This window comes from Myxocyprinus asiaticus, chromosome 3, assembly GCF_019703515.2.
Source record: "Myxocyprinus asiaticus isolate MX2 ecotype Aquarium Trade chromosome 3, UBuf_Myxa_2, whole genome shotgun sequence".
Taxonomy (NCBI): Eukaryota; Metazoa; Chordata; class Actinopteri; order Cypriniformes; family Catostomidae; genus Myxocyprinus; species Myxocyprinus asiaticus.
In genome coordinates, this window is record NC_059346.1 from 48,733,342 (window position 1) to 48,755,490 (window position 22,149).

At 38.7% G+C, this 22,149-nt stretch overlaps 1 protein-coding gene across 3 annotated transcripts in view; it reads right to left on the bottom strand.

Moving 5' to 3' along the window:
- Nucleotides 1-414: 414 nt before the first annotated feature.
- The window catches only part of LOC127421343 (A-kinase anchor protein 10, mitochondrial-like), a 30,733-nt gene continuing 8,998 nt past the window's right edge, over nt 415-22,149 (bottom strand). The window contains exons 4-15 of one of the 3 annotated variants that reach the window (XM_051664373.1): nt 21,290-21,862; nt 16,651-16,749; nt 16,019-16,103; nt 15,692-15,815; nt 14,076-14,212; nt 13,800-13,944; nt 13,190-13,360; nt 4,657-4,766; nt 4,461-4,540; nt 4,142-4,194; nt 3,884-3,979; nt 415-2,056 (exon numbers count right to left, since the gene is read on the bottom strand). In XM_051664373.1, the coding sequence (XP_051520333.1) occupies nt 2,051-2,056; nt 3,884-3,979; nt 4,142-4,194; nt 4,461-4,540; nt 4,657-4,766; nt 13,190-13,360; nt 13,800-13,944; nt 14,076-14,212; nt 15,692-15,815; nt 16,019-16,103; nt 16,651-16,749; nt 21,290-21,862 (1,679 nt within the window). In that variant the 3' untranslated portion in view covers nt 415-2,050. The other 2 variants (XM_051664365.1, XM_051664379.1) reach the window with 2 other exon arrangements.

A 22,149-nucleotide genomic window follows, 5' to 3' on the forward strand; every position in this document is an offset into this window, starting at 1 on the left:
GTTACTGTATTAACCGAGATGTTCGTTAAATTGACTCACTGTAATCAATATTATGTAATGAAAATTATAATTTACTTAATTTTATATCATTAAAATGTAATTACAAAAACTGTGTGCAAAAACTTGCAAAATAAAAATGAAGTAAACTTTACTAGTAATTTTTTTCAGTGTGGCTACAAGTCATCAATCCAATTATTCAGATCAACAACATTGTTACTAGTACAAATATATATGTTGATATCTGCAATTCAATTCAGGATATCTGTAACTCAGCTTTGACTAGTGGAATTGCAATTCTTACAATTAAAAATTTAATTATGATTAGTTAAAACGATTCTTTAATTGTAATTCTTTTCAAAATTGCATTTTTACTTTTCAAAATTGAGTTGAAGGCGTCTTGAATTGAATTACGACTAGTAACACTGGGGGGATTAAAAGCTAATTGCAGTTGATATATATTTAATGCATTTTTTTTCAAGTATTGAACATTCAAGAGCACAAACATAACATGGGCCAAAATGTAATGTTTAGTATCTCAAAAACCAAATCACCACAAGCGTATTTTGTCCACGATTATAAGGGCGTCTACTTTACAGAGGTAAACTATCCATGTCTGCAAAGAACATTCCTCTTTAAGGCCTGCCTGTACAAGAGGTTTAAATCAGAATCTCACATTAAAACAGAGTTAATTAAAATTCTGGCAGTGCAATCAAAGCAGAGAAAACTAAACAATAGATGCAATTTAAGGTAGCATCCTTCACTGGTAACTATACAATGCTTATGTAATGCACCCCATCTAGTAATAAATAATACCCAAAAAAAGGACACAAACTACTCTAACAGACGTTTCAACAATATATGTATTTAAATCAAACACATTTAAATATATTATAGATCAAGTACACATACTGTATGTCAGAAAACATATTAGTGGTACATAGTACCAAAAGTCTTTTGTCTGTTTCTCGTCCACATCTCAATGAGGTCTAAAGCAATAACAATAACATGTCCGATGAGTACATATTTGAAAAGGAACAGTCATCATTGAGATTTGCTTAGAGTTTTGACATCATACAAAAAAAGAAAAAAGACAATCACCATAAAAAGAACTAACATTAATATATGGCGGTAAACCAGGAATCCACATTTATATAGAATGGGGATAAACACTGCCCTAGCAGTTCAGTTTGTGTGGAGTATCCTAAAGTCTGCACTGATCTAGAATCAGATCTGGACAGAGTTCTAGAGGGAGTTCTGCAACAGCACAGGGGGCAGTCAATGGAGTGTTTGCCGGGCTGATAGAGTTCATTAGTTCCCATTCCAGTTTCAACTGCAACATCAGTCATTTTCGCTCCATTGAAGAGGGACAGAACGGTGCAGGTTTACTGATAAAAAATAATCACCTTGGATAAATCTGCATTGTTGTTTTTTTCTTGACTTAAAATATGCATTTTTGTTTTTCTAGACTTAAAAAAAAAAAACAAAAAAAAAAGACCTTATCACTTCATAGCCATTCTTTAAAAAATTAGAGAGTGAAGGAGAAAAAGAGAAAAGAACAAATCGGAGGGAAAGAAAATGGGTAAACCTGGTCTTGGCCACTACTTCAGACCAGTTTTAAGTTTCTGCACGCTTCCTGTTTGTCGACACTGCAAAAGCAGAACACAATGGCGACGCAGGTAAGTTTTGTGCCAGTACTCATTCAGCCTTGTTCTGAGAGTTCATTCACTATTGTGCAACAGTGCTCGCTTGTGTGTTTACATCTGTTGTTCACTCATTCTGCTCCTCTTCAAATAATAAATTAAATCCTTTGGAGCGCTAGAAATGATGGGATTAATCATAATGATCACTTTTTAGCTACTAGTGCATACTCAAATCATTCACGCTCTTACACACACAAAAACACACACATGCAGGAAGTCATGGAATGCCTTTTTTTCTGTCCTCACTGATTTGTTAACGCAGTCTTGATCTTCAGTGTTGATCTTCAGGTTGTTTGCTGTTGCTGTCTCAGCAGGGAGGGTTGGAGCAGGTTCCATACTGAAGGAGAGGGTCATAGCTGATAAAAACAAAAGAGATCACATTCTTGAAACCTTTAGAAAACATTTCAGATAGAAATTCATAACTGTCAAACCAATCAAAGCAACTTTTTCAATTATACTAATTATTCAAATGTACAACTTATTTAGCACTTATATATTTCGGCGAGTACACAAGCCCACCGATAAATCACTATAAACATCTCTCATTCATTCAATAGTTACAAATGTTTTCTTATAGTTTTCTGGTCTGATTTGGTCACAATATTACAAAACGTCTGTGATGCTCCTGTCTGTATGAATGTAAGAGCTGTTTTTAGAGCAGTCGAAATGACAGTCAGCTCATGAAGAACACACAGAAAGCAACCAAGGCGAGCTCTTTGAAAGTTTACCTGGAGTTACTGTCTACCTACTATTGTGTTTTATGCTGTCATGCATTGCTGTCATCTTGTAATTGCAGCATAGTTGATTTAAAAGTTAATTAGGTTATAAGTAAATCAAAAAATATCATTTTTTAAAAATTATTTATTACAATGTTATAATTGTCACATACAGTCTAGGTGTTGTGAATTTAATGTCCTATGTGCATTTCCAATTTAATTGCATCTGTCTCCATTATGTAATAAATATGTAATGTAAATATGTAAAATGTAATGACAATACATGTATCAATAAATGAATAAAAACAATGCTCTCCCTTCACTGATGCTTGACTTGGGCGAAACGAAGCCGTGTCACTTGAAAGACTTCATTGAAAGAAAAAGAAAATTTTGGCTCTGGTAGGTAAACAGCAGCATCACTTTTTCAAGATTTATAAATAGAAAATAAAACTTTTGCCGCATCACGCAGCACTGCACACTGAATGTATATAGAGTTTTGGTCACAAACATGGCAGACAGCTGGCACATGTATGAAGCAGCATTTCAAACAACAGTGTGAATGGGCACCTAAGAGTATTTGAGTAGATTTTTTCCCTTTTGTAGACTAATTCAACAACAACAAAAAATCGAGAAAGCATCATAAATCGGTAAAATATATTCTGAAGATGAAATTTTGTACATCATTGCAAATCAGAGGATCTTATCTTTAAAACAGCACTTAGATTAAGTTTCTAGTCCACTCAGAGGCCAAGATATTCAATGAAACAATGGGGAAGGTGTCTGGGAAAGACTGAATGCCTATGGATGAGCACATGTGTGGGTGCTCAGCTGTGTTAGAGCAACACCTGCATCTCAGGTCTGTATATTGTGATGGAAGGGGATAGAAAAAAATTATATTTTTCCTAGCACTTGCTGCCATCTAGTGGAATGAACTAAATGGTTAAGCAGGGACATAGAGCAAACAGAGCCTGAATCACAGGCTTTCAAAGAAAGGGTAAAATAAATATATCATTGTTCATCATAAGACTGTTAACACAATATTATTTAGAAATTATTGGAATCGTTTTATTATTATTATTTGGGGGGGGTTTCTGCAAAATGAGACCAATATTTTACAATTAGCCCACTGTATGTGTGTAAGGTGAGCTTTAAAATTTGGGTATAAAAAATGTAGGTGGCAGCCAAAATAAGCAGCAGAGCTGAAGAGGTTAAGTTTACATGGAATATTATATTGTAAAGTCATATGGTCTACTTGTATGGTGCTTTTTTTCCCTTCATAGACCAGTTACTGGTCACCATCCACTTTCATTGTTTGGAAGAGAGCGGCTCAGACATTCAGCCCAACATCTCCTTTTGTGTTCCACGGAAAAAGGTGTGTAAATGCTGAATTTAAAATTTTTGGGTGAATTAACCTTTTAAATAAAAAAACAAGTGAAAGCAAGGCATGTGACCAAAAAATATACATACTTTTGTTGACTTCACTTCAGGGCTTCCATGTTGTCCCTGTAGCATGACATCGTTGACGATCATTTTTGCAATCTTCCATGCCATTTCCTCTTGAGCCTAATACACAAACAGGGCTTGAAACAACCATGTTGCAATGCTCTAAAACTAATTATCAAATATACAGTGACAAAAGAGTATTTGTCAAGAACACTAGGACAAGCTTAAATCAACTAAAACTGATTTGCTTGTGTAATTTGAACACAATAAGCTTGTGCACACCTCATCGGAGTTTCCTTGCACCCATTTCTTCATTGCTTGAGAAAACATGGAACCTAGTAGGAAGGAAAGAATGAGTTAGTAAGCTGGACATAGCTGTGAATCCTGCTCTCTTTACCACAATCACCCCACATCACTGTCTACTTATCGCCATGGCAACAAAATCTCTCAGCACTCAAACTGAGGGCATTTCAGCATAAGTCACAAATAAGAGCCAATTCACACAATGCATTACATGCGCAAGTGTGTAACAGAGAGAGACACAAGAGGAGAAGGAATTGAATTAACAGAATATTTCTATTAATGCTGCCATTTGTCCTACCCTTGGACTTCTTCACATCTGGTTCTGGCTCGGCCTCTCTGATGAACTGGCCCAGCTCATTCACCTTCCCAAAGGTCATTCTTCTGAAACGAAGGTGAGAAGACATCAGAATTCACATGAAATCACAATATGCTTATGACTTATCAATTTGAGGTAACATGAAAAACTGGATGGGAGGTTTCTAGCACTGACTTACCCAGCGTATGGTCTCTGGTAGAGGGATTCTGGGTCCAGACTGGCGATGTCCACAGTTATTGCCTCGTCAAAGTTCTTCAGGATCTTAACTGCCACCTTTTTAGTACCTTGCTGCAATTGAAAGCACAAAGATTTTAATGATAAAATCAATGACGAAATGTACCCATGCTTGCTCAAGTATTCTTTGTGTAAATAACACAAAAAGCAGTTTACAAGCTACTTTTAAATTAGTGAATTCGATTTCTTCACTTCATGTAAACTTGCGCCAAGAAGTTTTTGGACAGTTAAAATGCATAAATCAGTGTCCGAAATTTACGGTGGCTCGGTGGAAAATGTCCCCAAAATTCAAAATGTGGAGGCAAAAAATTCACTTGTAATAAATTCTTCTGTTTTTTATTTGTAACATCTGATACAGTTCTTAATATTGCATTATAGTTATAACCTAGTTATACATGGCATAAAATCTGAATTGATGTCAATTTAATTCTTAGGGTAAGTAATAAATTCTTAAATGAATTTCAGAAAGTATTTGACAAATGGATGAGACACAGTTTATGTTTTAAATGGTTATTTTAAAAAGCCAATACAGTATGACCACCTGCCTAATATGCTGTTGGTCCTCCGCGTGCCGCCAAAACAGCGCCGACCCGCAGAAGCATGGTCTCTACAAGGCACCTGAAGGTGTCCTGTGGTATATGGCACAAAGACATTAGCAGCAGACCTTCAAGTCCTGTAAGTTCGAGGTGGGGCCGCCACGGATCAGACTTGTTGGTCCAGCACATCCCACAGATGCTCAACTGGATTGAGATCTGGGGAATGTGGAGGCCAGGGCAACATCTTGAACTCTTCAACATGTTGCTCAAATCATTCTCACATAATGTGTGCAGTGTGGCAGGGCACATTATCCTGCTGAAAGAGGCTACTGCCATCAGGGAATACCATTGCCATGAAGGGGTGCACCTAGTCTGCAACAATGTTTAGGTAGGTGGCACGTGTCAAATTAATGTCCACATAATCGGATCCAGGATTTCCCAGCAGAACATTTCCCAGAGCATCACACTCCCTCCACCGGCATGTCATCTTCCCACAGTGCATCCTGGTGCCACCACTTCCCCAGGTAAACGGCGCACACATACACGGCCGTCAACGTGATGTAAAACGGGACTCATCGGACCAGGCGCCCTTCTTCCACACTGCTCCAAGGTCCAGTTCTCAGAAGAGCTACAGCCCCGAATAAACTCCACCTGATCTATATGTATAAGAGATGTCATAACTTAATCAGTTAGCCAAAATTTGACAATATTTTAACATCTAGCTGGATCAGGGAAATTGGACGGTAACTCTTACACTCGCTTGGATCTTTGTCCTTTTTAAGAATCAGACTGATCCAGGCTTGCGTCATGGTTGGCGGAAGCTTTCCATTCTTTGTTCCGTATAAAATTCTAGCAAAAGTGGAGCCATTTTTGTAGCATAAGATCTAAAAAATTCAGCAGCAAAGCCATCTGGCCCCGGAGCCTTGCCTGTAGGCAAGGCCTTAATTACCTCACCAAGCTCCTCCAAGGTTATATCAGAATCAAGAGAATTTTTTTGCTCAGGCATCAGTTAGGAAGTTCTAATGGTTCCACAAAGTTTCTAATATCCTCATCAGTAGACGAAGACATGAAACTATAGAGATCAAGATAGAATACTTTAAAAGCATTATTAATATCAATGGCTGTGGTAAATATTTCACCACCAGCAGATTTCACTGAGGGAATGGTAGAAAAAGACTGTTTTATATATCTAGACAATAGTTTTCCTGCATTGTCCCCCGACTCAAAGTATGACTGTCTTGCCCTAAATAGCCAAAACTCCACCTTCTGTGACAAAATAGTATTATATCTGTATTTCAATCGGGTCAATTCTCTGAGGCCATCAGACGACATTCTGTGCTTCAGCTCTACCTCGGAACTTTTAATATTCCCTTCCAACTCCACGAGTTCTCATGCTTTGGATTTTTTGGTGAATGAGGCATACTGTATGATCCGGCCCCTAAGAACCGCCTTAAGTGCCTCCCAAGCCAAGCCCACAGAGGATACTGAGGACCAGTTGGTCTCCAAATAAACAATGATTTCAGCCTTTAATATTTGTTGGAATTCAGGATTTTGCAAAAGGGATACACTAAGGCACCAACTATATGATTTCCTTTTCTCCCTATGTGGCAACACCTCTAAACTCACCAGGGTGTGATCTGAGACTAAAATGTTTCCAATTGAGCAATCAACAACAGATAAAAAATAAATAAATAAATAAATAAATAAATAAATAATCTAGAGTAAATCTCATTGATGAAAAAAGTTATAGTCCCCACCAGATGGGATCAAAAGTCTCCAAGTATCTGTAAGACCTAGATTTTTACACATCCTGTGAAGCGTCAATGTTGCTCTAAGGGGCTTACACACTTTTGCTTCACTAGGATCAAAGATTGAGTCCATCAAAAGATTAAAGTCTCCTCCCAATTTTATATCATGAGGGGTGCCAGCAGCATGGAACATCCCTTCAAGATCTATAAAAAAGCCCTGATCATCAACGTTAGATGTGTAAATATTATCCAAAATATTTGGATACAAGACTTTGCCCCTGAATTTCCGCTAAAACAATAATGACTCTTCCTAATTTATCTTCAATCTGTTTGAGACAATTGAATTGTAGATGCTTACTTATCAGTGTTATGACTCCCCTGCTCTTACTTGAGCCAGCACTAAAGAAAACACGTCCACCCCATATCTTCCCAAATTTTTCAGCTTCCTGCGGGGAAAGATGCGGTTCTTGGAGAAAAACTATATTATATTTCTTATGCTTAAGAGGAGAAATAACCTTCCTTCATTTTATGGGGTGCCCCAACCCATTCACATTCCACATGGAGAGACAATCTGCTCATATTAACATTTGACATTTTGACATATTAGAAAAAATTTATTGTGTGTCAAAAACTAAATTATAAAGACCACATTCCAACATTAGTGCAACAATCAAACCCCAAACTTCCCCCCGAACCAATTAAACAGAAAAAAGAAAAATGTGCGCATTAACCCACACATGACAGCGCTAACTGGCGTCCATCCCCCCCAAACTCAAACAGTCCATGTACGCCTACGAGAGCCCCCACAACAACTTTGCCGTCGGACTGCGCAAGACCGGTTTTTCTATAAAATTTTTGTTAGACAGAATTACACAACAAAAGATAATCTATAAAACAAACTCCAGCCAATAGGTGGAATAAACACAAAGAACGAGTCGATTCATCCACATAACTGTCCCGAAGGTATGTTCCTCCACAAAACAAACTCCAGCCGCTAGGTGGAACAGCACAAAAAAAAAAAAAAAAGGCGCTCAGTTTCCTCAGACAGTCAAACGAATGTTCAGTGAGCCGGCCCATTCGGTTGGTACATGAGTGCAACAAATGACCTAAATCACTCCAATGACCTGCAAGAAATACTCCACAAAACAAACTGCAGCCAATAGGAGGCATAAGCAAAAAGAATGTGCAGATTCATCCACGACACTGTCCCGAAGGAGTGTTAATCCACAAAATAAACTCCAGCCGCCAGGCAGAACCAGCACAACATGAAACAAAAAAGGCACTCAGTTTCCTCGGACAGTTAGGTGAATGTTCAGTGAGTCGGTCCACTCGGCTGCAACGTGAGTACCACAAAATAACTTACTCCATTGAATTTATGAAGGACATCGCTTGCTGGGGACATGTGAATATTTCACGGACATCCATAGCATCTATTCTCAGTTTGGCCGGGAACATCAGTGCAAAAGCGGCCTTCCATTGATGTAAGATTTCTTGCATTCCTTGAATCGATCACGTTTCTCTCATCGAATTCGCAAAGTCTGGGAACAAGAAAATGCTGTGGTTCTTCCAAGAAAGCCTTCATTTATTCCTCGCATAACACGAGATCTTCATCGGATGATTTCAGAACTTTGGCCAGAATTGATCAGGGCCTGTCTCCCTCAGCAGATCGCCGAGCCGGAACCCTGTGAGCTCGCTTGATTTCCAGCTTATGGCCTGTTATATTGAGCAGACTCGGAAAGAGCCCGTCCAGGAATTACACCATATCCTGACCCTCTTCTGCGTCAGGAATTCCAACAATACAGATGTTATTCCGCCGGCTATGGTTCTCCAAGTCCTCCAACTTCTACCAGACACACTCCAAATCCACCTTGGTCACTAGTGGATTAGCAGATAATTCCCTCTCCGATGATTCCAGATAATCTATCCGTTTCTCGACATACCCCACTCTTGTAACCACCTCAGTGAATTTAGTCTCCATGGCAGTGACCGATTGAAGTATTACAGCAAGATCCTCCAAGTCAGCAATGACCTTTGTCAGCACTGCCGACATGTTCAACATTTCTCGCCGAATTTCCAACACTTCTCCGACCAAATCGGCTCCCTGGCTCGGGGCCCCGCAGGGTGTCAGCTTGAGCACATAAGTGTCTTTTAATCTCTCCAGAGCCCGAGGATTTTGAATTCCTTGACATACTGTCCTCCTAGAACAGTTATGGAACAGAGTGTATAAAATCTCACCAGTTTATGACATTAATAGTGTTAAACTAGCAAAGTGCGCAGAGCTTGCCGTTCACATGTCCGAACCTCGCATGGTGTCACGCGACTCTCCAAGGTCCAGTTCTGACACTCGCGTGTCCATTGTAGGTGCTTTCGAAGGTGGACAGGGGTCATCATGGGCACTCTGACCGGTCTGCAGCTACGCAGCCCCATACGCAGCAGGGTGCGATGCACTGTGTTGTAGCACATTCCTCCTGTAACCATCATTAAAATTTTTAATGACTTGTGCCACAGTAGACCTTCTGTCAGTTCAGACCAGACGGGATAGCCTTTGTTGCCCTCGTGCATCGATGAGCCTTGAGCACCCAACACATTGTCGCTGGTTTGTGGTTTGTCCCTCCTCGGACCACTGTCGGTAGGTACTCACCACTGCTGACTAGGAGCACCCCACAAGCCTTGCCGTTTCAGATATGCTCTGACCCAGTCATGTGGCCATAACAATTTGACCCTTCACAAATCGCTCAGGTCTTTACTCCTGCCGATTTCTCCTGCATTCAACACATTGACTACGAGAACTGATTGTTTAATTACCATCTAATCTACCCAGGCCTTGATATGTGGCCTTGTTAGGAGGTGATCAACGTTATTAGCTTCACCTGTGTGTGGTCATAATGTTTTGGTTCATCAGTGCATATGATTTATATATATATATATATATATATATATATATATATATATATATATATATATATATATATATATATATATATATAAAAAACTCAGCAAAAAAAACAAAACATCCTCTCACTTTCAATTGCTTTTATTTTCAGCAAGTTAACGTGTAAATATTTGTATGAACATAAAAGATTCAACAACTAAGACAAACTGAACAAGTTTCACAGACATTTGACTAACAGAAATGGAATAATGTGTCCCTTAACAAAGGGGTGGTCAAAATAACAGTTACTAAGTAACAGTTAGTATCTGGTGTGGCCACCAGCTGCATTAAGTACTGCAGTGCATCTCCTCCTTGTGGACTGCACCAGATTTGCCAGTTCTTGCTGTGAGATGTTACCCCACTCTTCCACCAAGGCACTTACAAGTTCCCAGACATTTCTGGGGGCAATGGCCCTAGCCCTCACCCTCCGATCCAAAAGGTCCCAGACGTGCTCAATGGGATTGAGATCCGGGCCATGGCAGAACACTGAAATTCCTGTCTTGCAGGAAATCATGCACAGAACGAGCAGTATGGCTGGTGGCATGCTGGAGGGTCATGTCAGGATGAGCCTGCAGGAAGGGTACCACATGAGGGAGGAGGATGTCTTCCCTGTAACGCAGAGCGTTGAGATTGCCTGCAGTGACAACAAGCTCAGTCCAATGATGCTGTAACACACCGCCCCAGACCATGACGGACCCTCCACCTCCAAATCGATCCCGCTCCAGAGTACAGGCCTCAGTGTAATGCCCATTCCTTTGACGATAAACGCGAGTCCAACCATCACCCCTGATGAGACAAAACTGCGACTCGTCAATGAAGAGCACCTTTGCCAGTCCTGTCTGGTCCAGCGAAGGTGGGTTTGTGCCCATAGGCGATGCTGTTGCCGGTGATGTCTGGTAAGGACCTGCCTTACAACAGGCCTACAAGCCCTCAGTCCAGCCTGTCTCAGCCTATTGCAGACAGTCTGAGCACTGATGGAGGGATTGTGCATTCCTGGTGTAACTCTGGCAGTTGTTGTTGCCATCCTGTACCTGTCCCGCAGGTGTGATATTCGGATGTACCGATCCTGTGCAGGTGTTGTAACACGTGGTCTGCCACTGCAAGAACGATCAGCTGTCCTTCCTGACTCCATGTATCACTGTCTTAGCTGTCTCACAGTACGGACATTGCAATTTATTGCCCTGGCCACATCTGCAGTCCTCATGCCTCCATGCAGCATGCCTAAGACACGTTCATGCAGAGTCAGTGGAAAGGCCTCTTTAGTGTCCTAAATTTTTTATAACTGTGACCTTAATTGCCTACCGTCTGTAAGCTGTTAGTGTCTTAATGACCATTCCACAGGTGCTTGTTCATTAATTGTTTATGGTTCATTGAATAAGCATGGAAAACACTGTTTAAACCCTTTACAATAAAGATCTGTAAAGTTATTTGGATTTTTTTTTTAAATTATCTTTAAAATACAGTGTCCTGAAACAGGGACGTTTTATATATATATATATATATATATATATATATATATATATATATATATATATATCATCACACACACACACACACACACACACACACACACACACACACACACAGTTGTGCTCAAAAGTTAGCATACCCTTGAAGAATTGGTAATATATGTACCATTTTTAAAGAAAACATGAGTGAGCAGGCAAAACACATTTCTTTTATTTCTTATGGGATTCATATTCAACTGTAGGCTATAACAGATGGGCACAATCATAAAACAAAACATGGCAACAAAGAAAAAAATGAAATGACCCCTGTTCAGAAGTCTTCATACCCTTAGTTCTTAATACTGTGTATTGCCCCCTTTAGCATCAATGACAACGTGCAGTCTTTGGTAATAGTTGTCTATGAGGCCCCAAATTCTTCCAGGTGGTATAGCTGCCCATTTGTCTTGGCAAAATGCCACCAGGTCATGCAAAGTCTTTGGTCGTCTTGCATGAACCGCAAGTTTTAGATCTCCCCAGAGTGGCTCGATGATATTAAGGTCAGGAGACTGTGATGGCCACTCCAGAACCTTCACCTTTTTCTGCTGTAACCACTGGAGGGTCAACTTGGCCTTGTGCTTAGGGTCACTGTCGTGCTGGAAAGTCCAAGAGCATCCCATGCGCAGCTTTCGTGCAGAAGAATGCAAATTGTCTGCCAATATTTTCTGATAACATGCTGCATTCATCTTGCCATCAATTTACACAAGATTCCCCATGCCTTTAGAGCTCACACACCCCCAAAACATCAGTGAGCCACCACCATGCTTCACAGTGGGGATGGTATTCTTTTCACTATAGGCCTTGTTGACCCCTCTCCAAACATAGCGCTTATGGTTGTGACCATAAAGCTCTATTTTGGTCTTGTCACTCCAAATTACAGTGTGCAAGAAGCTGTGAGGCGTGTCAAGGTGTTGTCGGGCATATTGTAACTGGGCTTTTTGTGGCATTGGCGCAGTAAAGGCTTCTTTATGGCAACTTGACCATGCTGCTCATTTTTGTTCAAGTATCGTCGTATTGTGCTCCTTGAAACAACCACACTGTCTTTTTCCAGAGCAGCCTGTATTTCTCCTGAGGTTACCTGTGGGTTTTTCTTTGTATCCCGAACAATTCTTCTGGCAGTTGTGGCTGAAATCTTTCTTGGTCTACCTGACCTTGGCTTGGTATCAAGAGATCCCCGAATTTTCCACTTCTTAATAAGTGATTGAACAGTACTGACTGGCATTTTCAAGGCTTTGGATATCTTTTTATACCCTTTTTATAGAGTTCAAATTTAATTATCTGGACACTGGTTGTCAAACTTAGTGGAACATATGAAACACTCTGCTGGGACACCTGTGTAAACTTGAGGGAACTGACTTAATACATCCACTAAATCACCTTGAGACCAGCTGGCTAAAAATGCCTCAGAAAAGTGAAGTCAGTTTCAAGAAAAGGTCTAGCTTACTTATATCTGCAGATGCCACTTAGTCTGATATTGTTATCTAATGCAATGATATCCATCTCATCGATCAATAATACATGTTGTTCGGCTGACTGTTCTGTACACCTGTCTTTTCTAAGCACATGTGAATAGTGCTCTCTGATAAGTGCATAGAATATTTATGACTACAAATAACTTTAACCTCTGCTGCTCTTCCGTTTCCATTAACTAAAATATCTCTGGAACAAAATGTCATGTTAACATAAAAAAAAAAACAAGTGCAGATCTGCAAATAAGAATGTGAAGATCTGTTCGTGTAAGATGGCGAGTGATCACCTGAGCTTGAGACCCTTCTGTGACGCTTGAGTTGCGGTCGCTTTCTGAGGTCCAGACCTGGCTCAGAGTGTTGGCATTTCCTCCGACAAACTCATCCACCCTTACAGAGTTGATAAGGTCACTCAAATACTTGTAGTAAAGGTTGCTGGACAGAAAGCCTGGCATATAGACCTGAGGTTGAGACAACAAAAGAATAATAGCTTAACCAGGATTATGCTTATAATACTACCACCTTTGTTGACCATTACCATTTTACACCACATTTTAACATTTGCAATGAGAAAAGTGCAGTGTTTCCTGCACCGTTATAAAGCGGATACATTGCGTCCCCACTTAATCAACAGTGCCATGGTGAGTCTGAAAGTTTGTAAATAGATAAAATGCCTTTCTTTTTCGCTGTCTTCACTGGCTGCATGCAAATACAAATACACAGCACAACCAGTATAATCTGATTCACGAAAAAAAAAGATTGAACCATTAAAAAAAAAAAGTGAAAATAGGTTTATATATGTAAAACATTTGCAATTGCAAAAAAAAAAAACAATTTGTAGAAAACACTGAAAAAGAGTTCCCCATTCCCTTGAAAAAGTGTTGAGTCAGTTTAATTCACCTTCTCCATGGTGGTCCAGGCCTGTCTTAGTGGAGTGTTGAAGCAGTCTGGGAGAGGTCCACCCTCTCGACAGATATTGGATTCAATCTCCATTCGTACAGAATCGCCAAAACCCAACGGATTTGTAGCTTGGAGTGAAAAATACCTAGACAGATCACATAGATTGTTATGTTCTCTATCTACCAATAGTGATGGTGGTTAGGTTGGCGTATCTTAGATATTTGACTCAAATTATGTGTCAAAACCAACTTAATTTTGATGTTAATTTTGACATACTTGTCATAGAGGATCATGGCATCATTCTGGGCCTCCTGTCCATCATACTGGCCTTTCTTGGCAGCCAACTGATCTTGAAAGTTTTCTGCAGCCAGCCAGAACTGCAACACATTCATTGCATCCTCCTTCTCCATGTACTACATCACAAGCACACACACACAGAGACACACAGAAATGATGTGCGCACGCACGCACACGCACACACACACACACACACACACACACACACACACACACACACACACACACACACACTTTGAATTAAGTTTCAATCCCACTTCTTAATCTTTTGGCACTTTTCAAAGGACTTGGACCAGAATTCCATCAATTTATACACACACTTGCACTTTTGAAACATGTGGCCATTTAGAAACAGGTTTCTGGGCAAATTCTGAAAGTCAGCATATTTCTCGTGCTTATACAGCTCCATGTTTAATTCAGCAAAAATTCTGTTTTAAAATTAGCTCTAAAAGGCTACATATAACTGGAATCATAAAACATTCAGTCCGATTTAAAAAACACATTTGAAGTGAAAACACTTCAAATAAATGTGAATTTAATATACCAAATATTTCACATATAAATATCTAAACATATCTAAGCTGTCAATCTATTTAAAAATTAATTGAATTAATTACATGAGATGCAGATTAATTAACTGAATTAATCACAATTAACCACATATCAATATTTGTTGAGATATACAGTGTGTGTGTGTGTGTAAGCCACAGGTGTGGGAAATGAACCTTTAATTGCCATTTAAACCTGTGTGTGTCACCTTGTGTATCTGTAACAAGGCCAAACATTCAAGGGTATGTAAACTTTTGATCAGGGCCATTTGAGTGATTTCTGTTACCATTATAATTTAAAAAGGAGCCAAACAACTATGTGTGTGTGTGTGTGTGTGTGTGTGTGTGTGTGTATACATATATACATATATATATATATATATATATAACAATTCAGATAATTCAAAGACATTACATTATTGTCAAGTAAAGTATTGATTATACAATACAAAGGCTGTTCTTACAAGACGTATTCTTTTAGTACTATTTTTGTTGGTCTATGTACACATGCATCAGTCAGATACTTTGAGAATCTCACTGTGGTAGTGTCACATTTCACTGGTTTTCAGCATCTTGCCCATAAACACTAGCATTTAGGATGCTGTGTAAAGTTTTATTTAAAATTGCATAAACTGCATTGCTCCTCTGGAACAAAAAAATCCATATTATGGAATTTACATAAGGTCAGGGGGCATGACTAATTGCGTACATTTTTTAATATAATTTATTGCAATGAATTGACAGCTTAAACATCTGAACATATTTAAAAATATTTAAAATGCAATAGTTTTTTTTTTTTTTTTTTTTAAATGATATTGGTATCCTATTAAATACAAGTTAAGCTCTTTCAACGGCATCTGTGGCCTGCTGTCGATTATGACAAAGTAATTTCAGACCTCAGTTAGTAAAAACAAACAGCATGTTGACAATTATCCTTTTAAAATGAAGTCTATGGGTCAACCGTACAACTTGTATTCAACATTGAATATTCCTTTAATTGTGCTCAGATGTTTTTGTACATACTGTAGGTCTAGTAAGTGTTCTCACCTCAGAGAAGTAGAAGAGTGCCGACTCACAGAACAGGATGTCTGCCAGGAAAACAGAGCCACTGGTCAGCACCTCGATCTGGTACTTACAGAAATAATGGCTCCGCAAGAACTCAATAAAGTGCCTGAGAAACACATTGCAGACATTTCCTTGTAATTATATGATGGGTGGATAAGCACTCTTGCATACCACACTGTCTGAAGTGCATTTGAGGTCATATTTTTTTTAAAGAAATCTCTCTTTGTAACTGTCACAAGTAAATGATTACTGTAAAGATATGAGAGAGATAGTTGTTAAGGACAGGACATTGAGAGTGAAATTACTTACTGTTGTTCAATGGTGGAGAACACAACAGATTGTGCAATGACAAAGCAGTTTGGGTCCACCTGTCCGTCCTCCCCACAGATTTTCGCTGGCAAAAAAAACAAAAAGAGTTGAGTCTACACACACCTTTCATATTAAAGTGCTGCAACATTTTCAATGATAATTTCAGATTTTTGGTGACATGAGTGACAGCAACCATTGGCGCATTTAACTTTATGCAAATGAGCAACAATGCGATGCAGTAAATATCAGTGGGAGCAAAGACAACATTAGTTGATCCAGTGCTGCTATGTTGGGCTGGTTGGGATGTTCAAACAAACAGAGCAAGGTATTGAAAGCGCTACAGAGCCACAGTGTTTACACTTTTACTAAGTTTATTACTTAGTAATAGTTGTCTCTGCATATTATGCAGGAATGGATAAAAGTACTTAAACATCTCAAAAATTACATTACTTTCAATTATGAAAATAAGGTATGTAATAACACGATGCGTTCAGAGGACAAAGCAGGTATAACACAGTACAACCATTTATTGTAATTATTGCCCTTGAATGTAATTATCCACTTTGTCCAAAAACAAAGAAAAAGCATTGCAGTACTTCTTAAGTAGTCAGCACAATTAGGAATTATCTTACCAACAATGTCGTTGCGGATCTGTTCGGTGATAGGAATAGGTCTAGCAGCATCTGGAGATATGTACTTTGTGAAAATGTTAACCGCATCCCTCTCTATACCTACAAACAAGAGGAAAAAGAGGATTACAGAAAGTGAAAATTGAGAGTAGAAATTAAGGACACATCAGACTCACCCTTTATCAAATTAAACACCCCTCTTCAAAGATGTACAAAACTGTAATAATTCAAATTTCAGCCACAGCAATTTACCAAAGCCTCATGTATGCATATTGCATATTTGTCACTGTTAATCAAAGAAATTACTAGGACAGCTAGAGCAAATAGCCATGGGAAAAATCTTACATCATATCCTTGTTAAACATTAATATCAAACTCTGATACAGTGTTGGCATATTTTAAACTGAAGTGCAGGTCAGAGTGCTTGCATTTTATACATAGAGGGACACCAGATACAAGCTTCCTTAAAATAACTTGTATTCAGAAACTACACATCAAGGCGACAATGCACAACAGCCCAACAAGTGTATATTTTAAATAACACCATTATGATTTGATACAAACATCACAATTCAGTACATTAATCAACAGGTGTTGTAGAAGTGCCTGGGCCCATGCTGAGAAATGCACTTCAGAGTTTCCAGTTCTAGTTCCACAAGACACTGAATCATAATTAGGGTTGTCAATCGATAAAAAATTTTAATTTTTAATTAATCTTATTAATCGCAGTTAACCACATCAATATTTGTTGGAAAAGGCCCCCAAATAAGATATTTTAATATATAATTATAAATAGGCCTATAATATAATACATATAATATTTCAGATAATTTAAGACATTGCATTGCGGCAAATGAGTAAACCTTTGATTAAACAACACAAACAGTGGCTTTAGAAGTCAATATATTGTTTGGTTTTAGGGCTGCACGATAATGGTTAAAATGATAATCACAATTATTTTGCTCAAAATGTTAATCATGATTATTTATTATTATTTATTATTTACTAATATATTTATTATTTAATTATTCTGTCATTTTTTTATATTACAGGGCTGCATGATTTGGACAAAAAAAATGACTGCTGCCACTGCTTAGATATCAATTCTAAAATATATATTTTTTTACATTAAACAGCAGCTCTCATGTTGAACAAGGTGTTAAAACTACAAACTAGTAGCCTAGATTAATTTTTTTACCAAAATTAAGACGTTTTGCTCATGCTTGACTGCAAATATTAGAGGATTTTCACACTTGAGTCCTATTTAAAAGTATATTTTTTAATTATTATTACTACGGTGTCTAGTTAAATCTAGTTTGAAACTTTAAAAAATATGCTTCTAGACTCCTGCACCACACAGTTGTCTTTGAACAGCTATCGGTCTGTTACCTGACCAGCTGGAGTTGCGCTTACTGCACCTTGCTGACTCAGACCCGCAAAAAAACATGAAATGGCACTTCAAGCTTAAATTGCTCCAATGATACGAACATTTTATATAATGAATCGTATTAAATTAATGAGTTAAATCGACAGCCTTATTCACAATACATTGATTAATAAATGAGTCGGCATAGCCCTACTATTGGTATACATTTTTAAACAGAAAACATGCCAATGATTTATTTCCAAGACATAAAGTTAGTCATAAGAAGCAAGGGTCTGTGTTTAAAGGTCATGTTCGACCTGTCGAAGAGTTTAATGGTGGTCTTCGGGATGAGGAATCTCATCAATGCATGTTTAAATGTTGAAGCAGTTTTCATAAAATCCATTTAAAGTGCTTAAAAAGCCAGAGCTGGTCTATAAAATGTAATCGAGTGGACAAAGACTGGTTTCCCCTTTAAGACACTGAAAGCTCTATGTGCAGGAGCCACAGGCTGATAGGATCTGACTCTCCCTCTAAGCTGATCTAATGTGTCATGGCTCAACTGACTCTTTCCACTGACTGCTTTTACAACCTGGAGCTTCTTTGTATTATCCATTAAAGAAAAATCAAAACCTGACTTAATAGGGAATGCAGACCTTTCTGTTCAGTGCAGTCTACCACCAAGACGCAAAATGTGATCATTTATGGAGCCTGCTCAATAAAACCAATGTCCCATAGATATTTAAAGTCATTGTCAGATATGAAAGGAATTTGTTGCCTAGTACATAAAATGGTAGAAAGCCACTAACCATGAAAAACTCATTGGAGCTAAGTATAGAATGTTCAGAATGCTCTGTTTGCATCTTAAGTTTAAGGATTGAACTGTGTAATTACCGTACCACCGAATGGAATTGCAAAAATAAATTCCGTTTTCAATCAGATTAGCAGATACGCATCCCATCTGCTAATGATCGATAAAACAGATAGTCTGGCCCCTAACTCAAACCACTGATTGAGTCAATATGCTGATTAACATGGACACCAGAAAGCCGTTTATTGCTAGAAAATGGCTTAAGGCTGGAAAACGGCGTTCCCGTTTAAATGAACTGTGTTCGCGGCTTTCTCTGTACTCCCATATATTGTACATGCGGCTCGGTCAGTAAGCAGCTTTCTCCACAGCAACATAATTTCTCTGTGACGTTTGTGTACATAACAAACATGGCACCCAAGGAAGACTTGGCTATTTTATTCTCTGTTGCTTCGCTTTATCTTCAGATATACCAGAGTTGTTGCCGTCTTTGTTTCCTTAGTAGTATCCTTCTATCGCGACCTGCAGCAAAATTGCGCTGCAATAGTTGGGTTTCCCTCTTGCATAAAACTCTGGGATTCCCCCAGTGTAGGAGCGCAAATAGGCGAACATGAGTGACTGTTGATATTTTACATTAATGTGCGTATAGTTTATAGCATATGTGCTTTTCCCATTGTTCTCCCAGACATGTTGAATTCTTTCCTCTGTGTTAACTTATTGTTGAACTCCACCCTATGACATTAGTTATATGGTCTATTCACGCACATGCGCACTCTTCAAAAACCTGTAACAACAAAATGTATGCATTAACATGGCCACATAAGACACGTTCTCCGGATGAAACCCAGGTCTGTTAAACCTAGTGATTTGCAAGAATGGTCGACTAGTCGACTAGTTGTTCAACAAGTGACTAGTCGATTAGTGACGTAATTTTTAAATAATGAAAAATTATTCACAGGTTTTCACTTTTAAAAATGTATTATTTAAGACCGCATGTTAATATTTGAATTATTGTAATTTAAACAAAATTTTTCACAAATACCATTACAATTAGTATAAATATGACATTTTCGTAAATCGTATGGTTTACCTCACGCTATTTGCTGCAGGTGTTAAACTGTTAGCATGAGTCACAATGTCACGAAAAACAAGCAGTGTGTTTCACAAAAGTGGCAACTTATGTAGTTCAATTAAATAGTTGCAAAATAATGCTCAGAATGTTTAGGGTGTGAGCTCAGAGTCAGGGGCAGAATCTTCATCTGGTGTTGCGTTTGTGACAATGAAAATTGTGTTTAAATAAATTAATTAAATCTTTAATCAAATGAAAATATAACAATTCATTTTCAACATGAATTTGTATTATTTTGTGATAAGTGATTTTATACAGAACCTCACAGCACAAACCTAAATACAACATTGGAGTTATTTTTGTCAAATAAAGTGCTGCATAATAGAGCATCACAGATGTGAGATATTGCTTAATTATAATACTTACTATTGATTTATTATTATTAGTAGTAGTAGTAGTAGCAGTATAACAGTGAATATTACGTAACTATATATATTTTAATTTAAATTGGGCTTTTATTTTGGCAGAGCTTTTATTTTGAAATGTTTCTGTGTTGTTAGACCAAGGAGCTCTGACGGCAGATTCCCAATCCGGAAAAGCCGGTCGCTACGTGAATCACAGTGATTATTAAAACTGCAAAAGGCTACTATATAAATAAATATGTAGTCTGTGTATGACTCGTGCTAAAAAGTGAATTAGCGCTCTGCTTGCTGTCATCTGCTACAAACAGAGCATGCGATGCTCATAATAGTGTTTTCCGTGTATGAGCCAAGGATCTCTAAATGTATGAGCAGTTTGTGTCTCTATGCCTGCACAACACCAAGCACTCTATCTATTTATTTCATTAAATCACAGCTTTTGCTGTTAAATAATCTCACTAGGACATGACGTGATTTTAATCTGTGTGCTGAATGTTTACGTAATGACATTCGTTAGTCAGATGGTACCAGTTTTTGGTATCTGAGCATTTTTACGAGTACATGAGCGCAGTATCGGACCCGATTTCAATACCAATATTGGTATCAGTGCATCCCTACCACAAACTAGTCAATTTTGAAATGATGTGCTTTTGCACATCTCTAGTTAAACCGCTCTCTCTTAATCCCTTAAATGGTGTAAGGAAAACGTTTCTCATTGACATGACATTTTAGAACGCTGCTTTCTGCAAAAACCCTGGAATAAAGCATTTTCTTAAGTGCATGTAAAGGTGGTAATTTTTGCTGTGTCTGGTTTTTATCGCCACAGAGACTCAGTGTTTACTGTTTTTGAGAAAATTAACCTACAATTTAGTTGTCTCTGCATATTAAGTTGGGAAAGGAAAAAGTATTTGAATACACTTCAGCTTAAGAAGAAGAACAAAAATTAGCAAAATCTAATCAATGCAGCTTTAATTTGCACTTACTCTTCATAAGCTTATCAGAGAGCTCAAAAAGGCCACCAGTCGACTGGCCTTTATATGGAGTGCCTGTACTGGAGGAGGGCTGTCTGGTGGGAGTTTCTGATCTTGAAGTGGGCTGCAGCTGGGGGGTTCCGGGTCTAGTCGCCCCCTCTGAGCTTACAGAATTCCGGTGGACAATCAGAGCCCTGTTATGGGAGTTAGAGTCCTGAGGGCTGGGGGTGTGAGGTCTGGAAGGGTTCTGGGAAGAGAAAGGGTCCTCGCCGTCTCCCTCGTACAGGGCAGAGGGTCTGCTGGGGTCATAGGGGGATTCCGGGGAATCGGGAGAGCCCAGAGCAGAGGCAGGCTCAGCCAAGGTGCTGTGCTTAACCGAGTTCAGGCTATGCGCTCTGACCCGAGACCAGCTGGTAGAACGAAAGCTCTCAGCCTCAAGCCAGAAGCGGACCAAGTGCTCAGCCGAGCGGGTCTCCATGAACTGTATGAAATAGGGCATGGCCACATTGTCCCGCAAGATCTGGTCTACAGTTTTTGAAAGCCGAGAGCGGGTCTCTTGAACCTGGTAGTTGACACTGGAGCGACCTAAAAAACACAAGACACAGACTCTTAAATATGGGTCAATGAAGTGACGCTCGTCTTTTTGTCTGAATCTATTAGGTTATTCAAAAATACATTAAAAATTCAATACACACAAAACAATAACTTGAAAACAAAAACAATTTCTGAGTTCAGAGTAATTTCTATATTTTTTGGGGGGCTTAAAGTAAAAAAATTTTAACTGGTGTAATTGTCTGGAGTAGAGGTAGACCGATATATCTAGGTTTTACAGATTAATCGTGCCAATAGTTGCTTTTTGGAACTATCAGTTA